At 53.6% G+C, this 25660-nt stretch overlaps 5 protein-coding genes across 9 annotated transcripts; 3 read left to right on the top strand and 2 right to left on the bottom strand.

Annotated features, from left to right (window-relative positions):
• The first annotated feature begins 146 nt into the window (after positions 1 to 146).
• Positions 147 to 2523, top strand: LOC103735265 (cytochrome c1, heme protein, mitochondrial). The gene is made up of 7 exons (XM_008834467.3): positions 147 to 336; positions 863 to 1059; positions 1139 to 1265; positions 1352 to 1509; positions 1595 to 1755; positions 2023 to 2123; positions 2218 to 2523. The coding sequence occupies exons 1-7, from the start codon at positions 208 to 210 to the stop codon at positions 2320 to 2322; spliced, it is 978 nt and encodes a 325-aa protein (XP_008832689.1). The 5' UTR covers positions 147 to 207; the 3' UTR covers positions 2323 to 2523.
• An 841-nt stretch (positions 2524 to 3364) lies between these two features.
• Sharpin (SHANK associated RH domain interactor) lies at positions 3365 to 7761 on the bottom strand. 2 transcript variants are annotated; one of them, XM_008834460.3, is made up of 9 exons: positions 7423 to 7761; positions 7049 to 7223; positions 4639 to 4767; positions 4420 to 4561; positions 4235 to 4343; positions 3994 to 4147; positions 3806 to 3921; positions 3578 to 3706; positions 3365 to 3510 (listed from the first exon to the last, which is right to left on the bottom strand). In XM_008834460.3, exons 1-8 carry the CDS (start codon positions 7618 to 7620, stop codon positions 3590 to 3592), a joined length of 1140 nt encoding a protein of 379 aa, XP_008832682.1. In that variant the 5' UTR covers positions 7621 to 7761; the 3' UTR covers positions 3365 to 3510; positions 3578 to 3589. The 2 variants fall into 2 exon arrangements, with proteins under 2 accessions (XP_008832682.1, XP_029420063.1); XM_029564203.1 differs by having other exon boundaries at positions 7543 to 7761.
• A 48-nt stretch (positions 7762 to 7809) lies between these two features.
• Maf1 (MAF1 homolog, negative regulator of RNA polymerase III) lies at positions 7810 to 11523 on the top strand. Of its 4 annotated transcripts, none has more exons than XM_008834464.3 (8): positions 7810 to 7945; positions 9563 to 9694; positions 9803 to 9931; positions 10004 to 10169; positions 10294 to 10415; positions 10498 to 10617; positions 10742 to 10876; positions 10996 to 11523. In XM_008834464.3, exons 2-8 carry the CDS (start codon positions 9612 to 9614, stop codon positions 11015 to 11017), a joined length of 777 nt encoding a protein of 258 aa, XP_008832686.1. In that variant the 5' UTR covers positions 7810 to 7945; positions 9563 to 9611; the 3' UTR covers positions 11018 to 11523. The 4 variants fall into 4 exon arrangements, with proteins under 4 accessions (XP_008832686.1, XP_008832685.1, XP_008832684.1 ...); XM_008834463.2 differs by lacking the exon at positions 7810 to 7945 and adding an exon at positions 8191 to 8548; XM_008834462.3 differs by lacking the exon at positions 7810 to 7945 and adding an exon at positions 8652 to 8748.
• LOC115070620 lies at positions 8156 to 9556 on the bottom strand. The gene is made up of 3 exons (XM_029564241.1): positions 9474 to 9556; positions 8795 to 8943; positions 8156 to 8594 (listed from the first exon to the last, which is right to left on the bottom strand). The coding sequence occupies exons 1-3, from the start codon at positions 9554 to 9556 to the stop codon at positions 8188 to 8190; spliced, it is 639 nt and encodes a 212-aa protein (XP_029420101.1). The 3' UTR covers positions 8156 to 8187.
• A 124-nt stretch (positions 11524 to 11647) lies between the features above and the next one.
• Wdr97 (WD repeat domain 97) lies at positions 11648 to 20252 on the top strand. Its single transcript, XM_029564240.1, has 24 exons — positions 11648 to 11777; positions 11970 to 12106; positions 12253 to 12884; positions 12995 to 13116; positions 13277 to 13976; positions 14068 to 14210; positions 14293 to 14529; positions 14662 to 14752; positions 14918 to 15050; positions 15128 to 15249; positions 15445 to 15505; positions 15679 to 15828; positions 15923 to 16180; positions 16275 to 16394; positions 16491 to 16574; positions 17385 to 17462; positions 17599 to 17826; positions 17905 to 18093; positions 18221 to 18418; positions 18492 to 18613; positions 18688 to 19054; positions 19127 to 19671; positions 19764 to 19829; positions 19921 to 20252. The coding sequence occupies exons 1-24, from the start codon at positions 11648 to 11650 to the stop codon at positions 20108 to 20110; spliced, it is 5103 nt and encodes a 1700-aa protein (XP_029420100.1). The 3' UTR covers positions 20111 to 20252.
• Positions 20253 to 25660: the final 5408 nt, after the last annotated feature.

Below are 25660 nucleotides of genomic sequence, written 5' to 3'. Positions count from 1 at the left end.
CGCCTGCCCCCCCCCCCCCCCCCGGGGTCCCACTGAGACTAGAGTGGCCGGCAAGATCCCTGACAGCCCCGCCCCTGCCTGACAGCTCGCCCCGCCCCTGCCTTCTGGCTCCGCCCCCAGGCCTGCTCTCGCGTGGTCTGAAGTAGTATCGGTGCCGGTGCCTGCAGGGGCCGACGGGAACGGGCGGCCTCGCTGAAGGGGGCCGATATGGCGGCGGCAGCGGCTTCGCTTCGCGGGGCAGTTCTGGGCCCGCGGGGCGCAGGGCTTCCGGGCGCGCATGCCCGGGGCCTGCTGGGCCGCGCGCGGCCGGGGCAGCTCCCGTTCCGGACCCCTCAGGTGAGCGCCCTCTCAGCCCGGTCCCCGCCCGTCCGGCAGCGCTGAAGGTCACGGCGGGGAGGCTCGGGGCGTGCGCCGGAGGTGTTCACCCCCAGAGTGCCCGCTGCCCGCTGGGCTCCTGTCAACGAGAGGCGTGGCCCTGGAGCCTTGCTGGGCGTCCAGGCCTCGGAGCTGCAGGGCGCGGAGGCCGGAGCTCCGGGTCAGCGGGCCGGGCAGGAGCGGGAGGGCACCAAGTACGGGGACTCTGCGGAGGGCGCGTCCCAGCGGCTCTGAATCCCGCTGTCTAGACCCTGCTGGTGCCCTCGGGTGACCCCAGCCTGATCTCGGCCGGCTGCCCATGACCTTGGTCCGCCCGGGCACGCCTCACCTGCTCCACGGAGCCGCCGCGCAGGAGGTTTCGGCGGGCATTGTGTCCCTGGTGCCCGGGCAGTGGGGCTGGGCGGCCGTGTTCCGGGAGAGAAGAGTGCCGGTCGGGTCCCCAGGTGGGTGGTGGGGTCTTGGCAGGCGCTGAGCGGGGCTTTTGCAGGCAGTGTCCTTGTCCTCGAAACCTGGCCTTTCCCGGGGCCGGAAGGTGATGCTGTCAGCGCTGGGCATGCTGGCCGCCGGGGGTGCAGGGCTAGCTGTGGCTCTGCATTCTGCTGTGAGTGCCAGTGACCTGGAGCTGCACCCCCCCAGCTATCCATGGTCTCACAGCGGCCTCCTCTCCTCCCTGGATCACACCAGGTAGGTGTGTAGATGGTGGGCTGGGGGAGCTTTTGGGTGGCCCGGAATCTTCGTCCCTCTAACCCTTCTCTCTCTCTAGCATCCGGAGAGGTTTCCAGGTATATAAGCAGGTGTGCTCTTCCTGCCACAGCATGGATTACGTGGCTTACCGCCACCTGGTGGGCGTGTGCTACACGGAAGCCGAAGCTAAGGCGCTGGCTGAGGAGGTGTGGGGCTCTGGGATGGTGGATGCAGGGCTTGGGGTTTCTACTGTGGTGGGACTGAAGGATTGTGATGGGGCTCTTGGCGGCAGGTGGAGGTCCAGGATGGCCCCAATGACGATGGGGAGATGTTCATGAGGCCAGGGAAGTTGTCCGACTATTTCCCAAAACCATATCCCAACCCTGAGGCTGCCAGAGCTGCCAACAATGGAGCCTTGCCCCCCGACCTCAGCTACATCGTGCGAGCTAGGTACGTGGGCTGCCCAGAGTTGGGGCAGGAGAGGGGTTGCAAAATCTGCCTTGGGTCAGGGGCTGAGCCATGGATCTGGTTTCAGGCACGGTGGTGAGGACTATGTATTTTCCTTACTCACCGGCTACTGTGAGCCCCCCACTGGGGTATCACTGCGAGAAGGCCTCTACTTCAACCCTTACTTCCCTGGCCAGGCCATTGGCATGGCTCCTCCCATCTACACTGATGTTTTGGAGTATGATGATGGTGAGTGTGTTTTACCACCAGTCCTTTCCCACTCCTAGGACATTTCCCATATATTCCTGGGCCCAGAGGTGCTGCTTCCTTCTCACCTGGCATGTTGTCTGCAAATTTGAGGTGGCTCTGAGGGCAGCTTTCATAGTACTGTGGGTTACTTTTACCTTTGAAGTCTTAGATACGGTCAGTCTCTGCCTCTGTGGAGCAAATGCACTGGGGTTCCCTGGATTGACACAGGTCCCTAATGGTAGTTCTTACCAGTTGTCCTTTGCCCAGGTACTCCCGCTACCATGTCACAAGTCGCCAAGGATGTTGCCACCTTCCTGCGCTGGGCATCTGAGCCAGAGCATGACCATCGCAAACGCATGGGGCTCAAGGTGAAGGGTTGTCTAGGGCCATAGTGGGCAGTAGTTGATGGGTGGGAGGTGGGGGTTCTTTCCTCTTTCATCTCTGAGCTTGCTTTGTTCCCAGATGTTGTTGATGATGGGCTTGCTACTGCCCCTGGTCTATGCCATGAAGCGGCATAAGTGGTCAGTTATGAAGAGTCGAAAGCTGGCATATCGGCCGCCCAAGTGACCCTGTCCAGCATCTGCTTGCCATCTTGCCTGAACAGGCCCTCAAAGCCTGGGAACAGTCCTAGACCTGTTCAGGCTTCATCTGGTCCACTGGCCTGGCCCCTTTTCATTGGGACAAGGAGAAGGGGCAGGAGACCAGGCTTTTCCTCCAGATCTTCCTTCAGTTCTCATCATGGGAATAAATTAATTTTCTCAACATATACATTTAAGCTGTTAAATGACTGGAACACATTCTTAAAAGGAACCCTTGGATCTATATTTCCCCCCAATGTTGTGTCCCGCCTTGCCCAGTATCTGGCAGTGCTAAATGTGAGACAGAAGGCAAAAACTGGCAGTTAATAGGCAGCAGCATGTATGTACCTTGGCAGAGATGGAAAGGGGTAGCAGAAGAGAACCAGTCTGAGGACAACAGGGAGCCTTCAATATCTTAGCACAAGGAGGGGCAGGTGGAACAGCTATGTTTGGAAGGCTAGGAAGATTCCTAACATGTTGGGAAATTGGGAGTAAGCAGGCAGGTGAAGGGCCCCTAAAATGTCTCCTAAGTCTTGACAGGTAGAATGTCATGTGGAAGTATCATTATTTGAATGACACCTAGCATTCTAGAGGTCTGAAAAACTGGCAATGACTAGGTTCACATGGTATGGCACCCGAGGGCACTGACAGATCATAGTCAGAATCACAAACATGACTTTGGCAGCAGTCCACTCAGGACTTCTGGTGCTCAGGCTTCCTTTGTCCTTAAGTAGGGGAGGAAAATGCCCCCTCCCATTGCCGGTGTCATCCTTGCAGGAGTAGCTGAGCAATGACTGAAATTTAGGCACGTTCCAGAAGGGCAACAATGGGGAATCAGGGTTCAGTGAGAGGAACCCTTAGCAGATTGCAGCCCAGGGAGCCCCAGTAGGAACTTGAGTCTAAGCCACTTTTCAGAGGTCCCCTGGGCATGGGGAACCCCACCTGCTGAAGGGGCAGATTCTGTTTCCTTGGTCTGAACAGCCCTGGCAGCTGGGCTAAGGCAGCTCTGCACCAAGACCAGGACACTGGACTGGTTTTTATGTGTCTTTAATTCATGGCTTTTGGCCCTTGTCTCCTAATGGTATCTCTCTCCCCAATAAGCAGCAGAGGTCTCCTGTGAAATGCAGATGGTGGTCCAGGGATGGGTTGGTGAGGGGAGGGCCATGGTCTCTGTAACCTGGGGAGGATGACAGGTTATTCCTATTCTACTCTGTACACCCTTATCCCCACCAAGTCTCTTTTACCTTTGGTGGCTGCTAGGTGGAGGCTGTAGGAAGGGGATCCCAAGCACACGGCCTCTGAGTGCTACACATCTCACAGCCAGGACGGCTTAGGGCATTGATGAAGGTGCATGAAGGGCAGGGCCAGCCAGGCTAGGGAGGTGGGAGGACTGTTGGTGCTTCCCAGCTCCTTCCAATACCCACGGGTGCCCATGTCTGGCCCATTCCCGGAGGCTCTGGTCATTTGCCCACCTGAGGGGGACTGGGAAGGCTGGAGCTGGAGGGCTGAAGGACTTGGGGCAGCTCCAATGACTGAGGAAACAAACATCCTAATTCACCATCCATCTGGGGCTGCTGAGGGCTATGTCCTATGGCAGAAGAGGTGGCTCAGAGGTATTTCAGACTGCACCCCACCTCCCTTACTCCAATTAAGTACTGACCTGAAGCTTCTCGGGGGGCTGAGAGCAGGTAGAGAAACGCAGGGTCCCCATCTTGCCGGACCCCATAGGAAGCAATGCTACGTTCAGGCACACACAGGGACTTCCCAATGACCCAGTGCTGCACAGCTGGTGGGAAACCGAAGTCTGAGAACACCTGAACCCAGAACATCAGGGGCAATTAATGTCACCCGGATCCCTGCACACACATCACCCCAAAGGGTTCCCTAGGCCCCATGCTTACTTGTTCCTGGAGGGCTGCAATAGAGGAGTGGGGGTGGATCTGCAGTGAGACATGAGCAGATGAGGCAGAGGACAAAGCAGATGTGACATCTTCAACTGTGACTTGCAGCCTGAGTCAAAAATGTAGATGGAGTTGGACAGGGAACCTGGGAAGGTCAGGACATGGTGAGGAAGATCAGGCCTCACCTGATGGGACCTGGTGGGAAACAGGCCTCCCTGAGCTGGACACTGAGAGCCGCATGATGCTGTGCCAGGATTGCTGCCACTTGGGCTGCCTCTTTCTCATCCCCACCTATAATGGCCTGGGCCAGACGAGTAGCCAGCTCTTCTACACGAAGAAAAGAGAGTTATCACAACCACACATCAGCCACAGCCCCCAAATTCCCTCCAGCTACCTGTTGTTACCGTTTTTCAAGTCTCCAGAACTTGGAGGAAGATCCACCTCAGATTCGGTTGCTTTGGGTATTGGGGCCACAGAAGGACATGGTGGAGAAACAGGGCTTGTTTCTGTGGCCAGAGCTGGGCTGCCACTGCCTAGGAGGGAAGATGTGAAGTAGACTGGTGGCTTCCACTGACCTCTGCAGGCATTGCATGATATGGGTGCACTGATATACATGCAAGCAATATACTCATAAACACCAAAAAATCAAAAAAATTTTTAAAAAAGAAGTCCTGCCTAGCTTATGTTGGTACTGGAGCTGCATTTGGCTCATCCTTGAGACTACAATCTTTTTTAATCCTCTGCTTGCCTGGTCCCACCTGTGCCCCCAGCTTTGTATAGCATAAGCAAAGTAAGCCCTCAGATCAGGGCCTGCCATACCCTGCCCAAAAGCACAACTGTAGTCACATCCTCTTGGTGTCTTCAAGGTCCTACCCTCTCCTGGCTCCCCAATCTGCACAGAACACATTTATGCTGCCTGTCCTGGGCATCCTTGCAAACCTGGGCATACTGCCGTCTTCCCCCTTACCTCCCGCTGAAAGCAAGTACACTGTGATGAGTGATGTCCACCTAGTGCTGACAGCTCCCAGGATGGTCTGAGGCCCTTTGCTGTCCTGAACTGCCTCTCCATAAAATGAACAGAGCCCTCCAAGAACCTGGCACTTCTTGTGTGCTCTGAGGGTCACTTGTATATTCCCCTAGGAGCTCTGTACTTGCTGTCTCCTGGACCACACGACTCAAGCCATGATTTTTTTTCTTTTTTCCTTTTTTTGGTCTTTTTGAGACAGGGTCTCCCTGTAGCCCCAGCTGGCCTGAAACTCACTGTGTAGACCAGGCAGGCCTTGAACTCACAAAGATCCACCTGCCTCTGCCTCCCAAGTGCTGGGACTACAGGTGTGCGCCACCACGCCCGGCTCAAGCCATGATTTTTACATTTCACTTGTGTCATTCTCTGGAGAAGTCTTCCCTGTTGTAAGTAGCTTTCTCATTCACTCCACCATCTGACTGAAGTTTACTCACTCATTTTACACATCTGCCTCCCCTCTAGAAATGAATACTCCAAGGAGGGCAGATTAGAGGTTTGGTTCACATTAGAGAAGTGGGAAGATGGCTCAGTGGGTTAAAGAACTTGTCAGGAAAGCAAGAAGACCTAAGTTCAAATTCCTAGAATCCACTTAAAGGTGGCTGGACATGGTAGTGTGCATCTGTAATTCCAGTGTTCCTACAAGTGAGATGGGAGATGAAGACAAAGTAAGTACCCCCCCAAAAAATAAAATATTTTTAAAAAAGAAAAAAAAAACATGCAAAAACTGCTTTGTATGTGGTGGGGGGCAATCAGTGGCTTACAAAGCAACTTACCACAAAAAAGACCAGACTGTCTCAAACAAGGTGAAAGATGAGGACTGACACCTGGCCTCCACACATGCTGTGGTACATGTGTGCCTGCATGCAAACACATGCACACCCATACACACACCAAAAAACAGTAGTGCTCAGCAGTTGAGTGTGGTGGTGCACATCCATAATCCCAATACCATATGCAGAGGCAAGAGGATCACTGAGAATTCAAGGCCAGCCTAGCTAGGCTACATAGTACACTTGAGATCATCCTGAATTGCATGGTGAAACTGTCACAAACCATGAACAGTATGAAGCAAGGTTGCACACACATATTTGGTGAATGGATGGCTTACAAGGTCTCTTTTTCAGTGCTGACTTACTCTGCTCTCTGTTACATCATGTCTGGCTGTCTTCCTGCACCTCTAGAAGCTCTTCCTCAGGTCTTATTTGTGTGTTTTCCTTCTGAAATTTCCCCCAAGCACTGGCTACATGCCAGGCCCTTTTTTCCTTCCCTAGTGACTTTGGCTGACCTCTCCAACTCCCAATCTTTATCTCTCCAGAGCCCCAGCTATCTCCATGCCCTCCCAAACAGGCCCTGTGTACAAGATTTCTGTTACCTGGTCCCTCTGTCTCTGTCTTGTTCACCAACTCTTCCATTAAACAATCATGAAACCTATCTAATTCCATCTCCTAAGAACCTCTGGCCTTCTCTCCAGCTTTGTCTGCACCACCCCATGACTTCACTCTATTTTTAAGTAGCACAGACCTGAGTCTGTCATTCTTCCACTGAACATATATATATATATATATATACACACACACACACTGTTGTTCTTCAACTCTCAATACTGCAGCTCTGCTCTGGCTTGCTTTTCCGTTGCACACTTGTCTGGTATTCCAGATGTCAGTTCCTGAACCTCCTATTTCCCCCCTCGTGGAGGTCTTTTCAGATGCCCAGCTTCTCCCATCACTGTTCCCACCCACGACTAGGAGTCCTGGGCTACTCCAAATAAGCCTTTATTCCAAGGCACTGACCATTTTGTCCCTCCGAGGTAGCACCTCGCACCAGGGCTGCCCACTGTTGTGCTTCTTGAGAGTTGAGGAAGTGCACACTGAAGGTGCCAGGCCCTCCTGGCGGAGGTTGCAGCTCATGTAGGTTGGGGCCACGGATGGTGTAGCAAATAGACTCCAAGGGCCACTCGAAACTGACCTGAAGAGGGAGCCCAGGGTCAGTGGTCCCTCACCTTGAATCACAGGATTCAAGAAACAGGTGACATACGTCCTGTCTACTTGTAAAGCAAGTATTAGACTCATTCCATTTTACAGAGAAGCTAAAAAAGTAACTGCTTAAGGGCACTCTGCAGGACACCGCGGGGGCGGGGGGGGGGATGACGCCGGCCCACACTCACCGCCCCTGGGCCCTCGCCTAACAGCTCCAGCCGGAAGCGCCCAGGCCGCTCCGGATCTGCACTCAGCTGCAGCCGGTGCAGCTGCGCCTCGGCGTCCTGCCCGGCGCCCAGGGGCCTCACCGCGGCATGCACAGCCAGGAGCACAGACGGCAAACCCGAGTCTTCGGCCGCTGCCGTCCCGCCGGCGGGCGGCGCCATAATCGGATCCGGCAGGGTCCTGCCCTCCGAGCCCGCTTCCGTGATACAGGACGACTAAGCGCTTCCTCCGGAGGAAACCCGGGCTGTGAGCCTGGGTTCCGTGTGGATGCGTCAGAGCGTCGGAAACCGAAAAGACCCACCGACTGAGCCTGAACTGCTGTGTTCGGGGTGGACTAGGTCCGAGGATCTCCAGACAGGGGCCGGGCAGTCCCGGGTGAGCTGGGCCCGCGGGCAGCGTTAAGGACCGAGCACTAGTCACCAACAGAGGGCAAGCGTGAACTCTGCTGCCAGACAACACTACCCCAGCACCTGGCTGGAGCGCGCGGTAAGGGACCCAGCACCCACACCGAGCACTCCGTGAGTGGTTATGGTTCTGGGAACAGGGTTGGCCACCGGGGGCGGAGTGGGAGTGATCTTAGCCAATGAACACTAAGAAAAGAGGCGGGTTCGTTAGCCAGGAACTGATAGATAGACCATTCAGCCAATAGGCTTGGAAGATAGCACTGAGTGACAGAAAGCGCCCCCAATGGCTCGTCGAGCTGTGTGTTCCGAAGCTAAGCGGACCATTTAGGGCAGTGGGGCCGGGCCTTGCGGACGCTTGTTGTTGTCTGGCCGGGGGAGGCGGAGGTCGCTGTTTGGTTCTCTCGCTGGTGATCTGTAGCGGTCCGCGGCAGGTCGGTCGGGAAGGCGGGAGCTGCAGCGGGGAGAGGCTATGTGGCGGTGGCAGCCCGCATGGGCCGGCAAGGCCTGGAGTAACGGGACGTCGCCGCGAAGCTTCCCCCGAAAACAGTGCGGCCCGAGTGGAGGCCGCGGCGCCGCCCTCCAGCTCTGAGGAGCCCGCGCTGCGCGCAGACCCCCGCCGCCTTCGCCTCGGCCCCAACGCCAAGCTACCCGGCTAGCCTGGCCCGATCTAGCCCGTCCCTGGCAGGTGGGTGTCGGCCCTGCGCCCCGACCCGCCCGGGACCGGGGGGAACCACAGTCCCCGGCAGGCCTCGCCTTAGTGCACTGCCTCCTGGGACTTGTAGTTCGGTCGCTGCCCGCGCTGCGCGCAGACCCCCGCCGCCTTCGCCTCGGCCCCAACGCCAAGCTACCCGGCTAGCCTGGCCCGATCTAGCCCGTCCCTGGCAGGTGGGTGTCGGCCCTGCGCCCCGACCCGCCCGGGACCGGGGGGAACCACAGTCCCCGGCAGGCCTCGCCTTAGTGCACTGCCTCCTGGGACTTGTAGTTCGGTCGCTGCCCAGCGGGAGCGCCTCTCTTTGGTGCACTACCTCCTGGGGCTTGTAGTCCCGTCCCTCCCCACCCCCACCCGCCACCCCGGCGTCTCTGCTAGTGCCCCTTGCTTAGCGGGAGCTGCGGCCGGGCGGACGCTGGCATAAGCCATGGGGCCTTCCCACTTCTTTTGGCGTACGAGGAGAACTAGGCATACTTATAGAATAGAACCGAGAGCTCTAAGAGCTCTCCAGGGAGCTTCTTAGAACAGGGAAAGAGCGCCCATCCCGGTGATCCATAGGGCGTGAGCCCCAGATGTCCTGGTTTCTAACGGGATTGCAGGTTCTTACCCTGAGGACCTTAGCACAGCCTGAGGGTTTTTGCAGAGTGCAGGCGTCATTCTTTAGCTTGTTCTTTTTGGATGGGGCTAGGAAACAACCGAGGGAGTGACTATCCAGCAGTCCCAGGGTGAGCAGAATACAGGCTGAGCCCCCAGGTGGTTCCAGGATCCTGTACAGTGCAGGAGGTGTTGGCTGAATTGGAGCGTGGGCTTGCACGAAATGATCGTATCATTTCTCTGCCAAAGCTGAGTGTCAGTTGCAGGTAGATTAAAGGAGAGGAGCTGTGGGCTCCTCTAAACTTACCTGGGAACAGTGCCCTGCAAGTGGGCAGGAAGGCAGAAGGTAGAGCTCTTTGGAACTAGGTAGTCACAGCTGGCTTCCCACATCTTCAGGTAGCCCCATTGTAGTCCCTCTGGCACAAGGAGTCCCCTCCCAAAGGACATGAAGCTACTGGAGAACTCCAGCTTTGAGGCCATCAACTCGCAGTTGACAGTGGAGACTGGAGATGCCCATATTATTGGCAGGTGAGGCTGGAGGCTCTGCGGGGATCAGCTGTCTTAAAGGTCACTGCCTTGGTCCCTGAGTTAAACCCCAGGGGCATCATGCTCCATGGTCCTGCCTGCATTCTGTAGGATCGAAAGCTACTCATGTAAGATGGCGGGAGATGATAAACACATGTTCAAGCAGTTCTGCCAGGAGGGCCAGCCCCACGTGCTGGAAGCACTGTCCCCACCCCAGACCTCGGGCCTCAGCCCCAGCAGGTGAGTTGAGTTGGGGCCTGCCTTTTTGAGGATGTGGGATGGTGGGCTAGACTGACATTTGTCTCTGTGCAGACTGAGCAAGAGCCAGGGTGGTGAGGATGAGAGTCCCCTCAGCGACAAGTGCAGCCGCAAGACCCTCTTCTATCTGATTGCCACACTCAATGAGTCCTTCCGGCCGGACTATGACTTCAGCACAGCCCGGAGCCATGAGTTCAGCCGGGAACCCAGTCTCAGCTGGGTAAGGATGGGTGGAGGGACCCAAAACCTTGTAGCCATTCCCATTGCTTTTCCCTCTTTGAATGGTTCTTGGGAGCCACCTGCTGCCCTGGACCTACGTCATCCCTGACTGTAACCTACCCTAGGTGGTAAATGCAGTCAACTGCAGCCTGTTCTCAGCTGTGCGGGAGGACTTCAAGGCCCTGAAGCCACAGCTGTGGAATGCAGTGGATGAGGAGATCTGCCTAGCTGAATGTGATATCTACAGGTGGGTTCATGTCCTTTCAGGTGGGCCCTTCAGCTGTGTGTGGCAGTGGAAGCCTCACACGTCTGCTTGACCCACCCTCCAGCTATAACCCAGATCTGGACTCAGACCCCTTTGGGGAGGATGGCAGCCTCTGGTCCTTCAACTATTTCTTTTATAACAAGCGTCTCAAGCGAATTGTCTTCTTCAGCTGCCGCTCCATCAGGTTGGTACCACCACTTTCCTTCCCCCAGCTCCTTCTACCCACACCATTCCTAACTAGGTCTGGCCTCCCTGAGCAGGCCTGGGGCAGGCAGGTGGTCCTAAGACTGATTTCTCCTCCCACCCAGTGGTTCCACTTACACACCCTCAGAGGCAGGCAATGCACTGGACCTGGAACTGGGGGCAGAAGAGGTTGAGGAAGAGAGTGGAGGTGGAAGCAGTGAGGGTGGGGCTGAGGAGACCAGCACCATGGAGGAAGACAGGTGTGTGATGCTGGTGGTGGCCCCATCCTCTGGAGCCTGGAGTGGGTGGGATCAGGGTCCACTCTGCCTGGTCTTAATGGTACCTCCTGAAGACCTGCTGTGTGCCAACCCCTGCCTAGGGTTCCAGTGATCTGTATGTGATGAGGAAGAGCAGAAACCTCAGCTTCATCCAGCTTCAATCAGTGCCTGGATCTGCTCACCTGAGGAGCCCCAGAGCCTCCCCAGATGCTGGCTACACCCTGGTACTGCCACAGTCCTGGCACTGTCTGAGGCCATACCCACCTAGCCTTTGACTTCAGCCTGTGGATGTCCACTGACCCTTGCAGGCTTCTACTGCCCAAGCTGTGGCTGGACTTGACAGCACAGGGCCTTATGGAAAGAGTGACTGCCCTGCACCAACAGTCTGCCAAAGGCAGAACATCTGGACCACAGAGTTTATTTTTGTATTTCTTATTGGGCCTGTACACTCCAGCTCTAAGGGCCAGTGACTTAAGGCTTTGTAAACAGGGCCCAGTGTTTACCGGCTCTGGTCTTGGGCCGGCCCCTGGTGCCCACTTGTCCCCTCACCTTACCCGGTGGGCCATGTGCACTGAATGTCACTTTGCTGCAGCTCATTCGTTTCCAATAAAAGTTTCTGTGACTTAGAACCGGATGGTTTGTGGGGGCGGGGCCTGCGTGGGGGCGGGGCGTGTAGCTCTGGTATCCTAGCAACAGCTACTGCCCCGAGACCATTCAATCCCAAGAGCTGTTAGGACTCCCGGACTCCAGGACATGGAGAACACCATGATAGACACAAACAGCACCCTTGCAGCTGAGGGCGACAACTTGGCTGTGGAGGTGGACCTGTATGATCTGAATAACTATGATGTCCCAGACCCTGGGGTTCTCTCGGAAAAGAATGGTGAGGGGACCTAGCACGATCCAGGTGCCCCGCTAGGAAGCAGATCTTACTCAGACTCTGTTCAGTCCTGGAGGTGCAACTCCCTTGGGCAGTCTGACCCAGTATGGCCCTCAGAGGAGGGCTCCTTGTCACCCACGACCTCTAGGGTTGGGGCACAAGGCTCTAGATGACACTGCCTCCTCTGGCCCACAGAGCTGGATCTCATGGAGCCTCCACAGGTCCTGCAGCTCTTTACTAACAGCCAGCGTTGGCGGAACATGACACTGTGTTCCCGGGCCAGACAGCTGTGGCTGCACCTACGGGCATACCTCCACGACATTGTAGAAAATGTGCAGCTCTCTACAAGGCCTCTTTCTAGGTGGGGTTTTCCTTAGAGATACTGGGTACCAACTCTGCTGGTCCTCTGGAGTTTCCTTAGGCAAAAGGGCTCCTGCCCCCATCACTTATATATGGGTCTATCTAATCTGGTTTACAGGAAAAAAGATCAGAGCTTCGGGTCTCTCGCTTGACCCATGGGCTGGAGCCACTGCGTCGCCTGGAGGTGGCAGCTGGGCTGTGCTCAGTAGCACAGGATTTAATGGGTAGACGCTTCGTGGTGCTAGATGGTGCAGGTTACCTGCACCAGCATACAAAGGATGGCTGGATAATGGTGAAGTTGCAGGCTCCTGTGGCACTTAATGGGCTGGTGACCATGCTGGGCCCTCTGGGAGAGGTGGGTCGCTTCGTAGGTTGGGGCCCTGCTGGTGTGGCCATACTGGGGCCAGACTTCAACCTAATGTGGCTGAGCAAGCCACAGGTGAGCAAGAAACTGGGCCAGGAGCCCATTTGCTGCTTACCGGTACCCAACCTGGGGCTGTTGCTTGTGGCCCAAGTCAGCGGCAGCCTGGAGCTCTGGAGGTTCCGTTCAGGTGGTCGCCGCCTGGTGTCCTGTGGTTTACCCTTGCATCCACCACCAGGCCTGACAGGCTCCCTCCAGCGTCTGACTCTAGGTCCCACAACTAACCGTCACACACCCCAGCATTGCTTCGCTGCCTATGGCTCAGCCGTGCTCACTTTTGATCTGAACTCCTGGGCTCTCGTAGATGTATGCCAGGATCTGCACAAAACGTGAGGGGAGTAAGAGGATAGGTGGATGGGAGGCAGATCCCCTGAGGAGAGTCACTCACTGCAGGGGCTGTGCTGAATTCAGATGGTTTCCCATTCCCCACCACCTCTAGCATCATCTCTGACCTGGAGTACTGTGAGGAGGTAGAGGCCATGGTGACAGCTTCCTGGGACAGTACAGTGAAGGTGTGGGAGGCTGACTGGCAGATCCGGATGGTGTTCGTGGGCCACACAGGTGCGCCACAGTCTGACAGCTCTTGCAGCCCCTCTCTTTTAAAGAGCTCAAGTCTGTCCAGCATCTCTACCAGCTCTGGGCAGCTTCTGCGTGTTGGCTCCATCCCAGGAACTCCTCCCTAAGTTCTAGTGTACCAGATTGACCTGCATCTCTCCTGCAGGCCCGGTGACAGCTATGACTGTGCTCCCGAACAGCACACTGGTGGTGTCCGCCTCGCAGGATGGGACGCTACGCACGTGGGACCTGCAGGCAGCAGCTCAGGTGGGAGAGGTAACCCTGGGCAATTGGAGCTGGAATTCACCCTCTAGGAGAGTGAGCCGTTTGCTGGCCCCTGCAGGCCCTGGCTGGCCGGTGCTCTCTCTGTGCTCAAAAAGCGTGGAGCTGTTTGGCCTTCGCGATTTGTACACACCATTGGCGCAGCTGTCTGCGCGGGTGCTCCACTTCCAGGTGGCACCAGCGCTGCCAGCACCCACTGACCCATCTCTACCTTCGCGCCTTGTGTGCGCCTGTGCAGATGGGTCAGTCTATGTGGTGTCGGCTGTAACTGGATGCACAGTGAGCTCACTGATGCTAGAGCCAGAGGACTGTGCAACTTCGGTGGCTTATTGTTTGTCCAGAGAAGCACTTTGGCTGCTGACACGCTCAGGGCACCTAGTACGTGTCAATGCAGCACGCTCTCCCATGGTCGTGCAACATCGCCTGCCCTCACCTGCACCCCCGGCACCACAGCCCTGCTGCCTGCATCTCTATAGCCACCTCATAGATGCTCGAAGCGCATTCACCTGTTGGGAGATTGTGCGCCGGAATCGAGGTGACTTGTGCCGCAGCACCATCGCCTGGGCCTGGAAGAACAAAAATAGGTGGGTATTAGGACCACCTAAGGCTGGAAGGGCCGAATGTGATCAATATAGTGACAGAGCCCCTGCCAGCAGGCTCTGTTACCTCCTGCAGGTACCTGCCGATGATGGGACACACAGATGGCACTCTGTCAGTTCTGGATTGGCGCTCATCAGTGACAGTCTTTTGTACAGAAGCACATAGTCCAGGTCCAGTGACTGCTATTGCGTCTACCTGGAACAGCATTGTGACTTCAGGTCAGTACTTGCTCTCACTATAAGGCAGCCTGGGAGCCCCTCTCCTTTCTGAAGTATCAGCCCTGGCTACTGCTACCTACAGGTGGAGATCTGACTGTAAAGATGTGGCGAGTATTCCCATATGCGGAGGAGAGCCTGAGCCTGCTGCACACATTCTCTGGTTGCCACCCAGTGGTCATGCTCTGTGCCCTGGACAAGCGTGTCACTGTAGGATTTGAGGACCCAGAGAGTGCCACCTATGGCCTGGTACAATTTGGCTTAGGTGACAAGATGCGCTATGACCACCGGCCACAGGATGACCCTATGGATCACATCACTGGTGAGGAGCGTGGAGCAAAGCTGAAACCTGAATCCTTATTCTCAGTTAAACATTTTCTGTTTTTTTTTGTTTGTTTGTTTGTTTTCTGAGTCCTTCTTCTTACCTGGTTCCTAACCTTAGCTCTGTCCCCAGGCCTGTGCTGCTGCCCCACCCTCAAGCTCTATGCCTGTTCCAGCTTGGATTGCACTGTTAGAATCTGGACCTGGGAGAACCACCTGCTACGGTGGGCTGTGGGAGTAGGGGGTGTGGTGAGGGACTGGGTTCTCCTAACCCTGCTTCTCGTTAAAGTCCAGTGGCTGGACTTAGGGGACAAAGCCTTGCCCTTGCTACTGCCTGAGTCCCACTCTAAAGCAGGGGCTAGACTCTGGGGCTCTGGGCATCTCTGCAGGCTCCTGCAGCTGGATGGTCCTCCTCAGGCCCTGGCCTTCTCCAGCAACAGTGGGGACCTAGTGCTGGCGCTAGGTTCCCGCCTTTGCCTGGTGTCCCATAAGCTCTACCTACCCACATCCTATCTGGTTAAGGTATGTGGTGAGGACAGGGTGGTCAAGTTGGGGCTGCTGCTCCAGGCCGGGGATCAAACCTCTACTTGCTTTCTCAGAAACTGTGTCAGAAGGCCCCTGATGTGGTGTATGACCCTCCGCTGCCACTGACCAGCCAGAAGCCACTGACATCCGCCCAGTTGCAGAGGCTTTCCAGCCTGCACGGGGCAGATAGCCTCAGGTCTGCTGGCAGGCCTGTTCATCTGCCCTTGCTTAGCTGTGTGCCCCTAGTATGAGGACTCTGCATTCCTGAATCCCTCTAGGACTGCCACACCCCAGTCCCAGAATCCTTTCTCCTGGCTGGTCCTCACTCAAGCTTCTGACCCATTCTACTGGTAATGCTCCAGATCTCACCTGTGTCTGTCCCTGTCTCCAGTGCAGCTATGCCCTTCATCCATCACCACACAGCAACACTTCAGCAGCCAGTGTTGAAGGAGGTAGTGTGGGTCTTAATCCCTGCCAGCCCAATGTCCAGCTCTGCCCCATGCCCAGATTCAGGCCACAGCCTCTCAGTCCCTGGCCTGGGGCCCTACCCCCACCCCATGGTTGCTTGGGCAGCACATAACAAGTCTTCAATGAAGTATAGACTGATCTCTGATCCCCACTTCAGGACTTGGAGGATCTGATGGCCCGGGATCAAGACCTTCAGCAATTGAGACTTGGGCTAGTGGTCCCAAAAGAATGGCCCCCACCCTCCTGGAAGCTGCGCCAGGAAGCTTTTGACAACTACCTACAACTGATCTATGGCCCTGACCTGCTTGTAGGTGTGGGGTCAGTCCCTGCCTCTGCCCTACCCTTGACCCTGGCCCCTTCCCTTACCCCAGGCCTGACACAGCTACCTATTCCTGTATCAGGACATAAAATCTGGAAGAGAATCTGGGCAGTGGGGCACCGGGGCCACCAACACAGAGGAAGAGTCCCAGGACACGTGGGACCAGACCAAAGCTGCCACCTATATTGGGCAGGCTTCAGTCAGCATGGAAGCTGAACCAGTTCCCACACGCCTAGCCCCACAGACCCCAGGGGCCCCAGGCAGGCACTTTGCCTGCCCTCCCCATGTCTCCTTGCCCATTCCACCCACCCACCAGAATGTGCATAGCCGAGCGTCCCAGGTGAGGCTTCCTTCTCCTCCTACAGCCCTGCTTGACATTGTGGTCCCTGCCCTGACACCTTGTAACTCTTTGGGTAACTCCTTTGATGCCCTAGCTTCTAGCACATTCTTCTTTGAGCTATGATCTGGGCCTCAGTCTGGATCTGCAGCTTCAGTGGGATGAGACTGCAGGGAAGACCATGAACCTGAACACATCCTCCATCCTCAAGCATAGGGTAAGAAATCCAGCAAGTGGGAAGCTGCCTACCCAAGGGCAGTTTCAAGGGGTTCTGGGGGTTGTGCTCTATTCTGAATCCCTGTTACCTACCCAGGCTCCACTGTTGCTGCAGAGACAGCCCACGGAGCCTCCCTCAAACCTCGGGGGCTTCTTTCCTGACACCATAAAGTCCCACATGGTGAGACCTCCTGGTTCTTCCCAGAGGTGCCCCTTTCCAGGGGTCATTCTTTTTGAATGTCCCATCTCCCTTTGCTGTAGGCCATTGTGTCCCAATCACACCCAAGGGCCATGACCACCTTGGAGCCTCTAGTGCCTGGCCCAGTTTTGGTGTAGCTGTGGGCATGGGTTCCTTGCTGCCTCCCAGGTTTGAACTAGGGAATCCCTCACCACTGATTGTGTCTGCATATCCCTCTCCCTAGTGGAATGTTATGTTTCCTGTGGACTTTTTCTGGAAGACCAGAGTGCCTGTGCTTCAGAAGAGCAAAGTCAAGTGGCACCAGTCCCTCAAGATTCACTATCTTGCCATACTTGGCTCTCCTGGGCACCCAGACAGACTCTAGGCCCTTCCTTGCTCAGTTCACACCTGGCTCCTGCTCGGGTGTATCATCGGCCCTTCCAGCTTGCATAGCCCCATCTACTTACTCCATTGAGCTCTGTCCAGGATCCTTTCTTCCATGCCCCGCTTGACCATGTTTTTTATAGACATCCCTGGTTAGGTTTCAGGTCAAGTACCATTGAGAGCATCTGTTTGGTCAGGGCCCACCAGAAGCCAGTCACCTCCAGATTTCCCATTTAATTTCCAGTCCACACCCCTGAGACTGTCCTTCTACCTGGCCTCCCAAGCCAAACCACCCATCCGTGTGTTGAGAGCAGAGGTTTTGCCAGTCCAAGCTGCCTCTTAGAGGCCTATGCTCACGGGAGTTGCTCCCCAGTGGTGTTCCAACTGTGGGGCTTCAGATTCTCAGCCTACCCTGTTATCTACCTGCAGCACTGCCCACGGCCCATCAGCTTCCCTGGTCATGTGCCCAACTCTGTGGTACTGCAGCGGATGTGGTTCCACGCAGAGGTCCGCTGCCTTGGATCCCTGGCTGAGCTCTCCTCCCAGAGTAGATTCAAGGCAAGAAATAGGGCTTTGGATTTTCAGGGAGGGGACTGCTATCCCCACAGCCTGCCACATGCCTCTTAGACTCTTCCCTCTGCAGCCCAGTGGAAGCCAGGATGACCTGTGGCTAAAGCACCGCAGGTTTTCCACTGCCAGGTGGCGGAGGAAGCTGATCCACTGGCTTCCCAGGGAAGGGGAAGAGAAGGAGGAAGAGGAAGAGGAGGAGGAAGAAGAGGACTTGGAGCACTTGGAGGAGCTAGAGATGGACTGGATCTCTTCTCCCATGATTTCTGATGAACAGCTAGAAGTATTGGAACCAGACGCTGGAGTAAGCACCCCAGGCTCAGTGGAAGGGTAGGACTGGTGCTCAAAGGGGTGGACCTGCAGCTGCTGTCACTTCCCCTAGAGCTCACCAGACTTGACCACAAAACCCTCCAAATCCCATGAAGCCCCCAAGACCAAGACCCACATTGGTTCCCTGCACCACCGTGGGCACCAGCTCTGGGGAGAGCGCAATGGGCGTTTGCCCAGGCTCCTGCATTTTTTCATTGTTCAGAACTGGTTCAAAAAGCTGTTCCCCATCTTCACCTTGGAGGTTCGGAGCTCTGGGAAGCTGGGAAGCCCAGGATAGGGTGGAGGAAGGAGAGAAGGGAGGGGCCTGTCCTGTCTGCATACAGAGTGAAAGTTGGGCCTGGACAGGGCTTCAGCACATCTTCCCACAGGCCTACCCAGAGATGGGCACAGTGGAGGGCCTGGCCTTGATGTTTGTGGACTTCCTAGAACAGGCCACCTGGCCAGATCGAGTGCATATTCTAAATGCCCTTTTGAGGCTGTTGCCTGATATGAGCAGCAACCTCTGCAACCAGCTGAAGGAAAAACTCTTGTACTTGCTCAACCTAGACCAGCCCCCCAGTCTCCAGGTGAGTCCCTCCACAGCCCCATCCCTACCCCCCCAGTTCCAGCACTGACCAGTCTCCTTCCACCTGAGCCTAGGATCAGACTCAGAAGCAGTTTGTGATGCTGGCACTGCAGCTGCTCCTGGCCTGCACCCTGGAGTCTCGAGATGTTGTGCTAGAGATTATGTCCTACTTCCTCTACTCTCCAGCCAATTGCCAGTGAGTTGTGCTCCTCCTGGGTTCTCCCTAGCAGCCTGGGAGGACTCAGATTAAGCCTCATCCACCTGTGCCAGGAAGGAGCTCAAGAGTCTGCTCAATGGGCTGGGCCTCCATGACCCAGAGGGCTTCCTGTTCAAGGAGATGATGACCTGGGTTCAGGGTGCCAACCTTGGCTCCAAGGCCATGCTTCGTATACAGTGTCAACAGAAGCTGGATGACATGATCCTCCAGGTCTGGTGGGCCAATGGTTGGGTGGCCCACCGAATGGGAACCTGTCATCTCCTCCATGGGTCTCCCAAAAGTCTTAGAGAGGAAGCTCAGTGGTGCTCACAGGAATGCCCTGGGTTTTCTCCAACCAGAACATCTCTTGCAGTCTCCCTGTACAGGAGAATGCTGCATGGGGTGGGGGGGTGTCCAGATGAGACCCCCCCGGGACTGGGGCTTGGGTAGAGGACATGGAAATTACAGTGGCCACGGACAAAGGTCCTTCCTCTATGTGTCACTCCCCCATAGATGGATATCTTGGAGCACTCTGCCACCAGTTCTTCTCTGGAGCCTCTCAGGGAGGTCTCCTCCCAAGCCTCGCCTATCCCTGGGGCACCCTTGTGTACCATGAGCATCTCTTGGACACCTCGAGTGTCAGAAGTGCCCTTTCGTGTTCCAGAGGTGACAGTGTCACCTGTGCCTTCACCGGTGGAGTTTAAGGCATCAGTCTTGGAACTCCAGGCCCCAAGCACCCTGGTGCATATGCGCACCCTGCGGACCAAACGGGCACTGCCTGAATCGCTGATGCCCTTCTGCACTGTGCCGGAGACCTACTTGCATGGGCACCAGGCTACTACACTGAATATTAGGCCACTGCCACTGGAGCAGACTGAATGGTCACACTTGCAGATGCTAGACTTGTGCCATATTGATGCGCTCAATTTCTTCTGTGAGAAGCAGCGGGTGCAGCAGCTCGGCTTGATAGAGGATGAGTGCTTGACTCTTTCACCCCTGTCCCTGTCCTGGCGCCAAATGAGACCCAACACTGTGATACGGCCACCCAGGGACCATTGGTGTGCAGGACAGTGGGCAGGGTGGGACTGGGCTGGGCTGAGCCTGTGTGGGTTGCAGGGCAAGATCTGGCTGAATCCCCTCCCTTTTTCAGGCTCTGCCCCATTCTCCGGCTGCAGGAGGCCAAGACACAGAGCTTTGGGATGGTGCTAAGAGGCAAGTGGACACAGGGGTAAAGATTGGGCCCTAATGCCCCCACCCTACCTTTGCTCATAGCCTCACTGCCTGGCTCTCCCACACCCAGGCCACAGGCTGTCCCACCGGGCCCCTGCACGTGAAGGCTCAATCCGGATGTTGAAGCTGCCGCTGCCCCGGGTGGAGTTGCAGCCCTTCCCTCCAGGCTGGCCCGCACCCCAACGGGCGCTACCTCCGTTGCTCCTGCAGCCTGCACTGCAGCGCTATTTTCTGCCCCAAGATTCGAACCCTGGCACTTACAACTGACCTGGCAGATGACCAAGGCCTAATGTCCACCATCTACTTTCCTCCTCTCACCACCTCAGCAAGTCACAATATGACTCTTGTCCTTCTTTGCACCTGGCAGAGGCCCTTAATCTGGAATAAAGTCCAGAGACTTTGGCAAGCACACTGGGATTCTATCTCCATCCCTCCAGGGCTCTGGGGTATACAGGGCCGGAAGAGAGCTGAACCTGCAATTATCAGGTGGTCTGTGGAGCATTTGGGACAGGGTCAGGGTGGGTGGAGGAGCAGCCCTCCTCATAGGTTGCGCTTTGTAGATGGAGCAGAGACACAGAGTGTGGATCAATTACTGGTGGTAGGAGGAGAAAACACTATAGAGATGGTTTCCTGGGAGAAGAATGCTAGGTATTGGGGCGGGTGTGCCTTTAATCCCAGCATTCAGGAGGCAGAGACAGGTGGATCTCTGTGAGTTTGAGGCTCCATGGTGAATCCAGGACAGCTGGGGCTACAAGGAGATCCTGTCTCAAAAAGACCGAAAAAAAAAATTACATATATACAGGGGCTGGAGAGATGGTTCAGTGGTTAAGAACACTGGTTGTTCTTGCAGAAGACCCGGGTTCAAATCCCAGCACCTACATGGCAGCTAACAACTGTGCGTAACTCCAGTTCCAGGGGGATCTGACAGCCTCTTCTGTCCTCCTCGGGCATTGTATGACATGGGTGCACTTACCTACATGCAGGCAATACGTGCATAAACATAATTTTAAAATTACACATATTTGTGTGTGTGTGTGTGTGTGTGTGTGTAAACCAAAGAACAACTTTCAGGAGTTGGTTCTCTTCTATCATGTGAGTCCTGGGTTGTCAGCCTTGGTGGCAAGTGCCTTTACCTACTGAGCCATCTTGCTGGCCCTAAAAGTTTTTTAACGTTTAAAGTTACTTTTGAGTATAGGAAGTGCTTCCATGCCACAACATGTGTGTGGAAGTCAGAGGAGAAGTTGAGGGAGTTGCTTCTCTCCTTCCACTATGTGAAACCCATTGAGTCATCTTGCCTGCCCCCTTGGACCTAAATTGTTTTTAAAAAAATTATTGTATTTATACATGTTCATTTATGCACATGCCACATATATGTGCATGCTTTGGAGACCAGAGGTTGATGTTGGATGTTTTTGTTCATTGCTCTATATTTTTATTTACTTTTTTTTGGTCTTTTTGAGACAGAGTCTCCCTGAAGATCCAGCTGGCCTGGAACTCACTATGTAGACCAAGCTGGCCTTGAATTCATAGAGATCTGCCTGCCTCTGCCTCCTGAGAGCTGGGATTAAAGGTGTGTGCCACCACGCTCAGCTTATTTGTTATTTAAATTTTTATGTGTATGTATGTGTGTTTGTGCCATGTGTGTGGGTGCCTGAAGAGGCCAGAAGACTGTTGGATCCTGGAGCTGGAGTTATAGACAGTTGTGAGGCACACAAGGGTATTGGCTATTGAACTTGGGTCCTCTGAAGGAGCAGCAAGGGCTCATCTCTCCAGCTCTCTACCTTATTTTCTGAGACAGGGTCTCTCTGAAACTGGAGCTTACCAATGCTGTTAGGCTGGGTGGCCAGTGGGCCCCAGGGATTCTACTGTTTCCACATCCCTAGCACTGGGGTTACAGATATGTGCTGCCATTCCCTGATTTTATGGGGGTGTTGGGCATCTGAAATCAGCTTTGTTCTCATTCAGCAGGTACTTTACGAACTGAACCATCTCCTGGCCCCATATTTGTTTTTTGAGACTGGTCTCAGTATGTAGCCTAGGTTGGCCTCAAACTCCCAGGAATCCTCTGCCTTGGCCTCCTAAGTTCTGGGATTAAAAGCATGCACCATCACACTGAGCTAAGAAATGCCTTTTAGATGAAAGCATGAGAGAGTAGGGAGAATTTAAATAGTTAAAAACCTCCACTATCCATGAAACAATGTATTTATTAGTAATATACGCCAATTTTAATTAAATCCACTCTTCTATATCATTAATACAGAGAAAAGGCAGGTAGTAAAGGGAAACTCTCACAAATCAATTTTAAAAATCACTTAACTAGCTGGACATTAGGATAGCCTCAGTGTTAACAAATTTAATAGTCTTGTGAGATTCTCAGAATATATCCAGGAGTGAGGTTCTACCCAAAGTCATGCACACTCTAGCTTTAAGCCTAGCTTACTGATATTTTAACATTTATTTGAAAAAAAAAGAAAGAAATGGGGGTTGGAGAGATGGCTCAGCAGTTAAGAACACTGGCTACTCTTGCAAAGGACCCAGGTTCAGTTCCTGGCACCCACATGGTGGCTCACAACCGGGTATAACTCCATTTCCAAGCAATCTGATGCCCTCCTGTGGTCTTTGAGGGCATTGCACAACACAGGTGCACTTACATACACATAAAATTATTTTAATTTTAAAAAGAAAATGAAAACACGCCCAAGAATGAGTGTGCTAATGAGCTGGGTAAAGCTCAAAAAGTCTGTTTCAATGTCTTGCTTTTTAAGATTAAAAATGTTTTTATATGTATGTTTGTGTGTCTGAGTATGGATATGTACACATGAGTTCAGGTACCCTTGGAGGCCAGAAGGGGGTGTTGGATCCCCTCGAGCTGGAATTACAGGTGGTTGTGAGCTGCCCAACAAGGTTGCTGGAAACAGTACCCAGTTCCTCTGAAAGAGCAATACAAGCTCTTAGCGGCTTAGCCAACTCTCCAGACCTGTTTTAACATTCTTATCTGAAAATATTTCTGTACAAAAGAAATATTGTTGGGCTGGAGAGATGGCTCAGCAGTTAAGAACACTGGTTGTTCTTGCAGAAGACCCGGGTTGGAATCCCAGCACCCACATGGCAGCTAACAACTGTCTGTAACTCCAGTCCCAGGGGATCCAACAGCCTCTTCTGACCTCCTCAGGCACTGCATGACATGGGTGCACTTACCTACATGCAGGCAATACACACACACACATAAATTTTTTTAAATTAAAAAAAAAAAAAGAAATATCGTGGGGCTGGGAGATGGTTCATTGGTTGTGGTACTGGCTCTTGCTGAGAGGACCAGGGTCTGAATCCCAGCACCCACATAGAGGCTAAAAACTATCCATAACTCCAGTTTCAGGGGATCTGATGTCCTCTTCAGGCCTCTGCAGGCATTGCACAACACAGGTACACTTACATACATGCAGGTATAACACATAAAATAAAAATTAAAAAGTGTTTTAAAAATTTTTTTTTAATTTTATGTGTATGTGTGTATTGCCTGCATGTAGGTAAGTGCACCCATGTCATGCAATGCCCACAGAGGACAGAAGAGGCCGTCAGATCCCCTGGAACTGGAGTTACTGACAGTTGTTAGCTGCTATGTGGATGCTGGGATTCGAACCTGGGTCTTCTGCAAGAACAATCAGTGTTCTTAACCACTGAGCAATCTCTCCAGCCCCCATAAAATGTGTTTTTTTAAAAAGAAATATTGCCTCTATGCTGGCAGCCTTCACAGCAAATGTTAACTATGTTGGAATCCTTGATTTGCAGCTGGCAAGGGGCTTCAACCAGACCCCAGAATAAGGGGCGCCTTTGTCTTCCTTTGCTCACATAATCTTCCCTGCCTTTCTGTCTGCCTCAGACGAACATTCACTACTTCAGTACCTTCCACCACAAAGGGATGCAGTGCCCAGCAGCTGCTTCGGATGCTGAAACACCACTCTGACCCACATACCAGCTTCCCCAAGTGGGTCTCAGTGTTGGAGTATCTGCAACCAGGAAAATAAGGTGTGAACCAGATGGCATCTGAGGGAGAGGAGCCAAGGTGAACCTTGTGCTCAAACTGATACCCTCTTTCCTTTATGGTCACTACATTTCTACCTAGATTCTGATGAATACTTTGGAGATAGAAAAGTCATTGTTCCCTTGCCGGTTAGATTTGTATGTGGTAAACTAGTTTAGTCTACTTATTCTCACAAATAATATCACAGCTGGAGCTGGAGAGACAGCTCAGTTGTTAAGAGCATTTGGCTGCTATTAACAGAGGACCTGGGTTCAATTCAAAATATTAACATGGCACCTAACAACCCCGTAACTCCAGTTCCAGGGGACCCAATGCCCTCTTCTGGCCTCCACAGGCATTGCAAGACACAGGTGCAGGTAAAGCACTCATACACATAAAGATAAAATAATTATAATTTCATGGGGCATGATGGTGCTCACCTTTAATCCCAGCATTGGGAGGCAGAGGCAGGTGGAACTCTGTGAGTTCAAGGCCAGCCTGGTCTACATAGCGAGTTCCAGGCCAGCTGGGGCTACAGGAATACCGTGTCTCAAAAAAAGACCAAAAAAGAAAGATAAGTAAAACTTAAATATATAAAAAAAGTAATTTCACAGCTATCATGAGCTCCCTGTCATACAGCATGGGTGGGCAAAATGTCTTAATTTCCTGTTGCTGTGCTAAAATACCCTGACAAAGGCATCTTAAGAAAGGGTTTATTTGGCTCACGATTTCAGGTTGCAATCTCTTCTTATGGGGAGATCAAGGCAGCAGGAACGTGAAGCAGCTAGTCACATTATATCCACAGCCAAGAGCACACAGCAATGAATCCATGCTTGTGTATGGCTTGCTTTCTCCATTCTTACATAATCCTGGATTCTGCTTCCTAGGGAATGGTGTTGCACACAGTGGCCAGTTCTTCCCATTAATCAAGATAATCTGCTTCCCAGACACGCTTACAAGTCAACTTAATCTAGATAATACTTCATTGAGATGTCTCTTCCCAAGTGATTCTATGCAGTGTCAAGTGGATAGAGCTAACCATCACAGCAAATGATTTTTTTTCTTTTTTCAGACAGGGTTCCCTGTAGCCCCAACTTGCCTGGAACTTATTATGTAGGCCAGGCTGGTCTTGGGTGCACAGAGATCCACCTGCCTCTGCTTCCCAAGTGCTGAGATTAAAGGTGTGTGCCACCATGCCTAGAGATGGTCTCATTCTTTAGTCCATGTTGGCCTGTAACTCATTATGTAGTCCAGGCCGGCCTCAAACTTGTGGTGATCCTTCTGCCTCAGTACAGACATGACACACTATGCCTGGCTGATTTATTTATGCATTTTTATTAGCACTTATTAACTATACACAATAGGTTTCACAGTGGCGTTTTCACTTATGTGTATAATATGGTTTGATCACATTTCCCCCCATTACTCTCCCTTGTGCCCCTCCTATTCCCACTGGTCTCCTTCCTCTTCCTCATCACCCTCCCTCTTTTACTTTCATACCCTTCTTTTGTTTCATTTCTGGTGACTCATTGAGTTTCATTAGAGTTGCTTAACAGGAGCTTGGATAAAGGGTTATTCACAGGAGCCATGGGCACCTTACAAGTGGCTACATCACTGAAGAAAATGTCTTCTTCCGCCCAGCAACCTTTAACTGATTGTAGCTCTTCAGGGAGGGGTGGTGCCTCCAGAGCCCCTCTCTGCTCCCTAATGGGATGTGGATAGGCCTATCTCCTGTAGGTCTGTGCAGGTAATCACATCTGCTCAGATTCTGAGTGTGAGGGCTTTGCTATACCTGG

Source organism: Nannospalax galili, unplaced genomic scaffold, assembly GCF_000622305.1.
Source record: "Nannospalax galili isolate Female #2095 unplaced genomic scaffold, S.galili_v1.0 scaffold717, whole genome shotgun sequence".
In the NCBI taxonomy this organism is placed as follows: domain Eukaryota; kingdom Metazoa; phylum Chordata; class Mammalia; order Rodentia; family Spalacidae; genus Nannospalax; species Nannospalax galili.
Note: the sequence above shows the minus strand (reverse complement) of the source record. Positions and strands in the feature narration are given on the sequence as shown.

Coding starts and splice junctions, on each gene's coding strand:
- LOC103735265 (XM_008834467.3), top strand. CDS start 208: ATGGCGGCGGCAGCGGCTTCGCTTCGCGGGGCAGTTCTGGGCCCGCGG. Junction 1,266..1,351: donor CTAAGGCGCTGGCTGAGGAG/GTGTGGGGCTCT, acceptor TCTTGGCGGCAG/GTGGAGGTCCAGGATGGCCC. Junction 1,756..2,022: donor TGTTTTGGAGTATGATGATG/GTGAGTGTGTTT, acceptor TCCTTTGCCCAG/GTACTCCCGCTACCATGTCA.
- Sharpin (XM_008834460.3), bottom strand. CDS start 7,620: ATGGCGCCGCCCGCCGGCGGGACGGCAGCGGCCGAAGACTCGGGTTTG. Junction 4,562..4,638: donor TTCTGGAGACTTGAAAAACG/GTAACAACAGGT, acceptor TTCTTCGTGTAG/AAGAGCTGGCTACTCGTCTG. Junction 3,707..3,805: donor GCCTTCCCAGTCCCCCTCAG/GTGGGCAAATGA, acceptor CCACCTCCCTAG/CCTGGCTGGCCCTGCCCTTC.
- LOC115070620 (XM_029564241.1), bottom strand. CDS start 9,556: ATGTGGGAAGCCAGCTGTGACTACCTAGTTCCAAAGAGCTCTACCTTC. Junction 8,944..9,473: donor TTGCAGGGCACTGTTCCCAG/GTAAGTTTAGAG, acceptor GGGCACTAGCAG/AGACGCCGGGGTGGCGGGTG. Junction 8,595..8,794: donor GAGGCCTGCCGGGGACTGTG/GTTCCCCCCGGT, acceptor CCGGGGACTGTG/GTTCCCCCCGGTCCCGGGCG.
- Maf1 (XM_008834464.3), top strand. CDS start 9,612: ATGAAGCTACTGGAGAACTCCAGCTTTGAGGCCATCAACTCGCAGTTG. Junction 9,932..10,003: donor TCGGGCCTCAGCCCCAGCAG/GTGAGTTGAGTT, acceptor GTCTCTGTGCAG/ACTGAGCAAGAGCCAGGGTG. Junction 10,877..10,995: donor AGCACCATGGAGGAAGACAG/GTGTGTGATGCT, acceptor ACCCCTGCCTAG/GGTTCCAGTGATCTGTATGT.
- Wdr97 (XM_029564240.1), top strand. CDS start 11,648: ATGGAGAACACCATGATAGACACAAACAGCACCCTTGCAGCTGAGGGC. Junction 11,778..11,969: donor GGTTCTCTCGGAAAAGAATG/GTGAGGGGACCT, acceptor TCTGGCCCACAG/AGCTGGATCTCATGGAGCCT. Junction 15,506..15,678: donor AGCAGCCAGTGTTGAAGGAG/GTAGTGTGGGTC, acceptor TCCCCACTTCAG/GACTTGGAGGATCTGATGGC.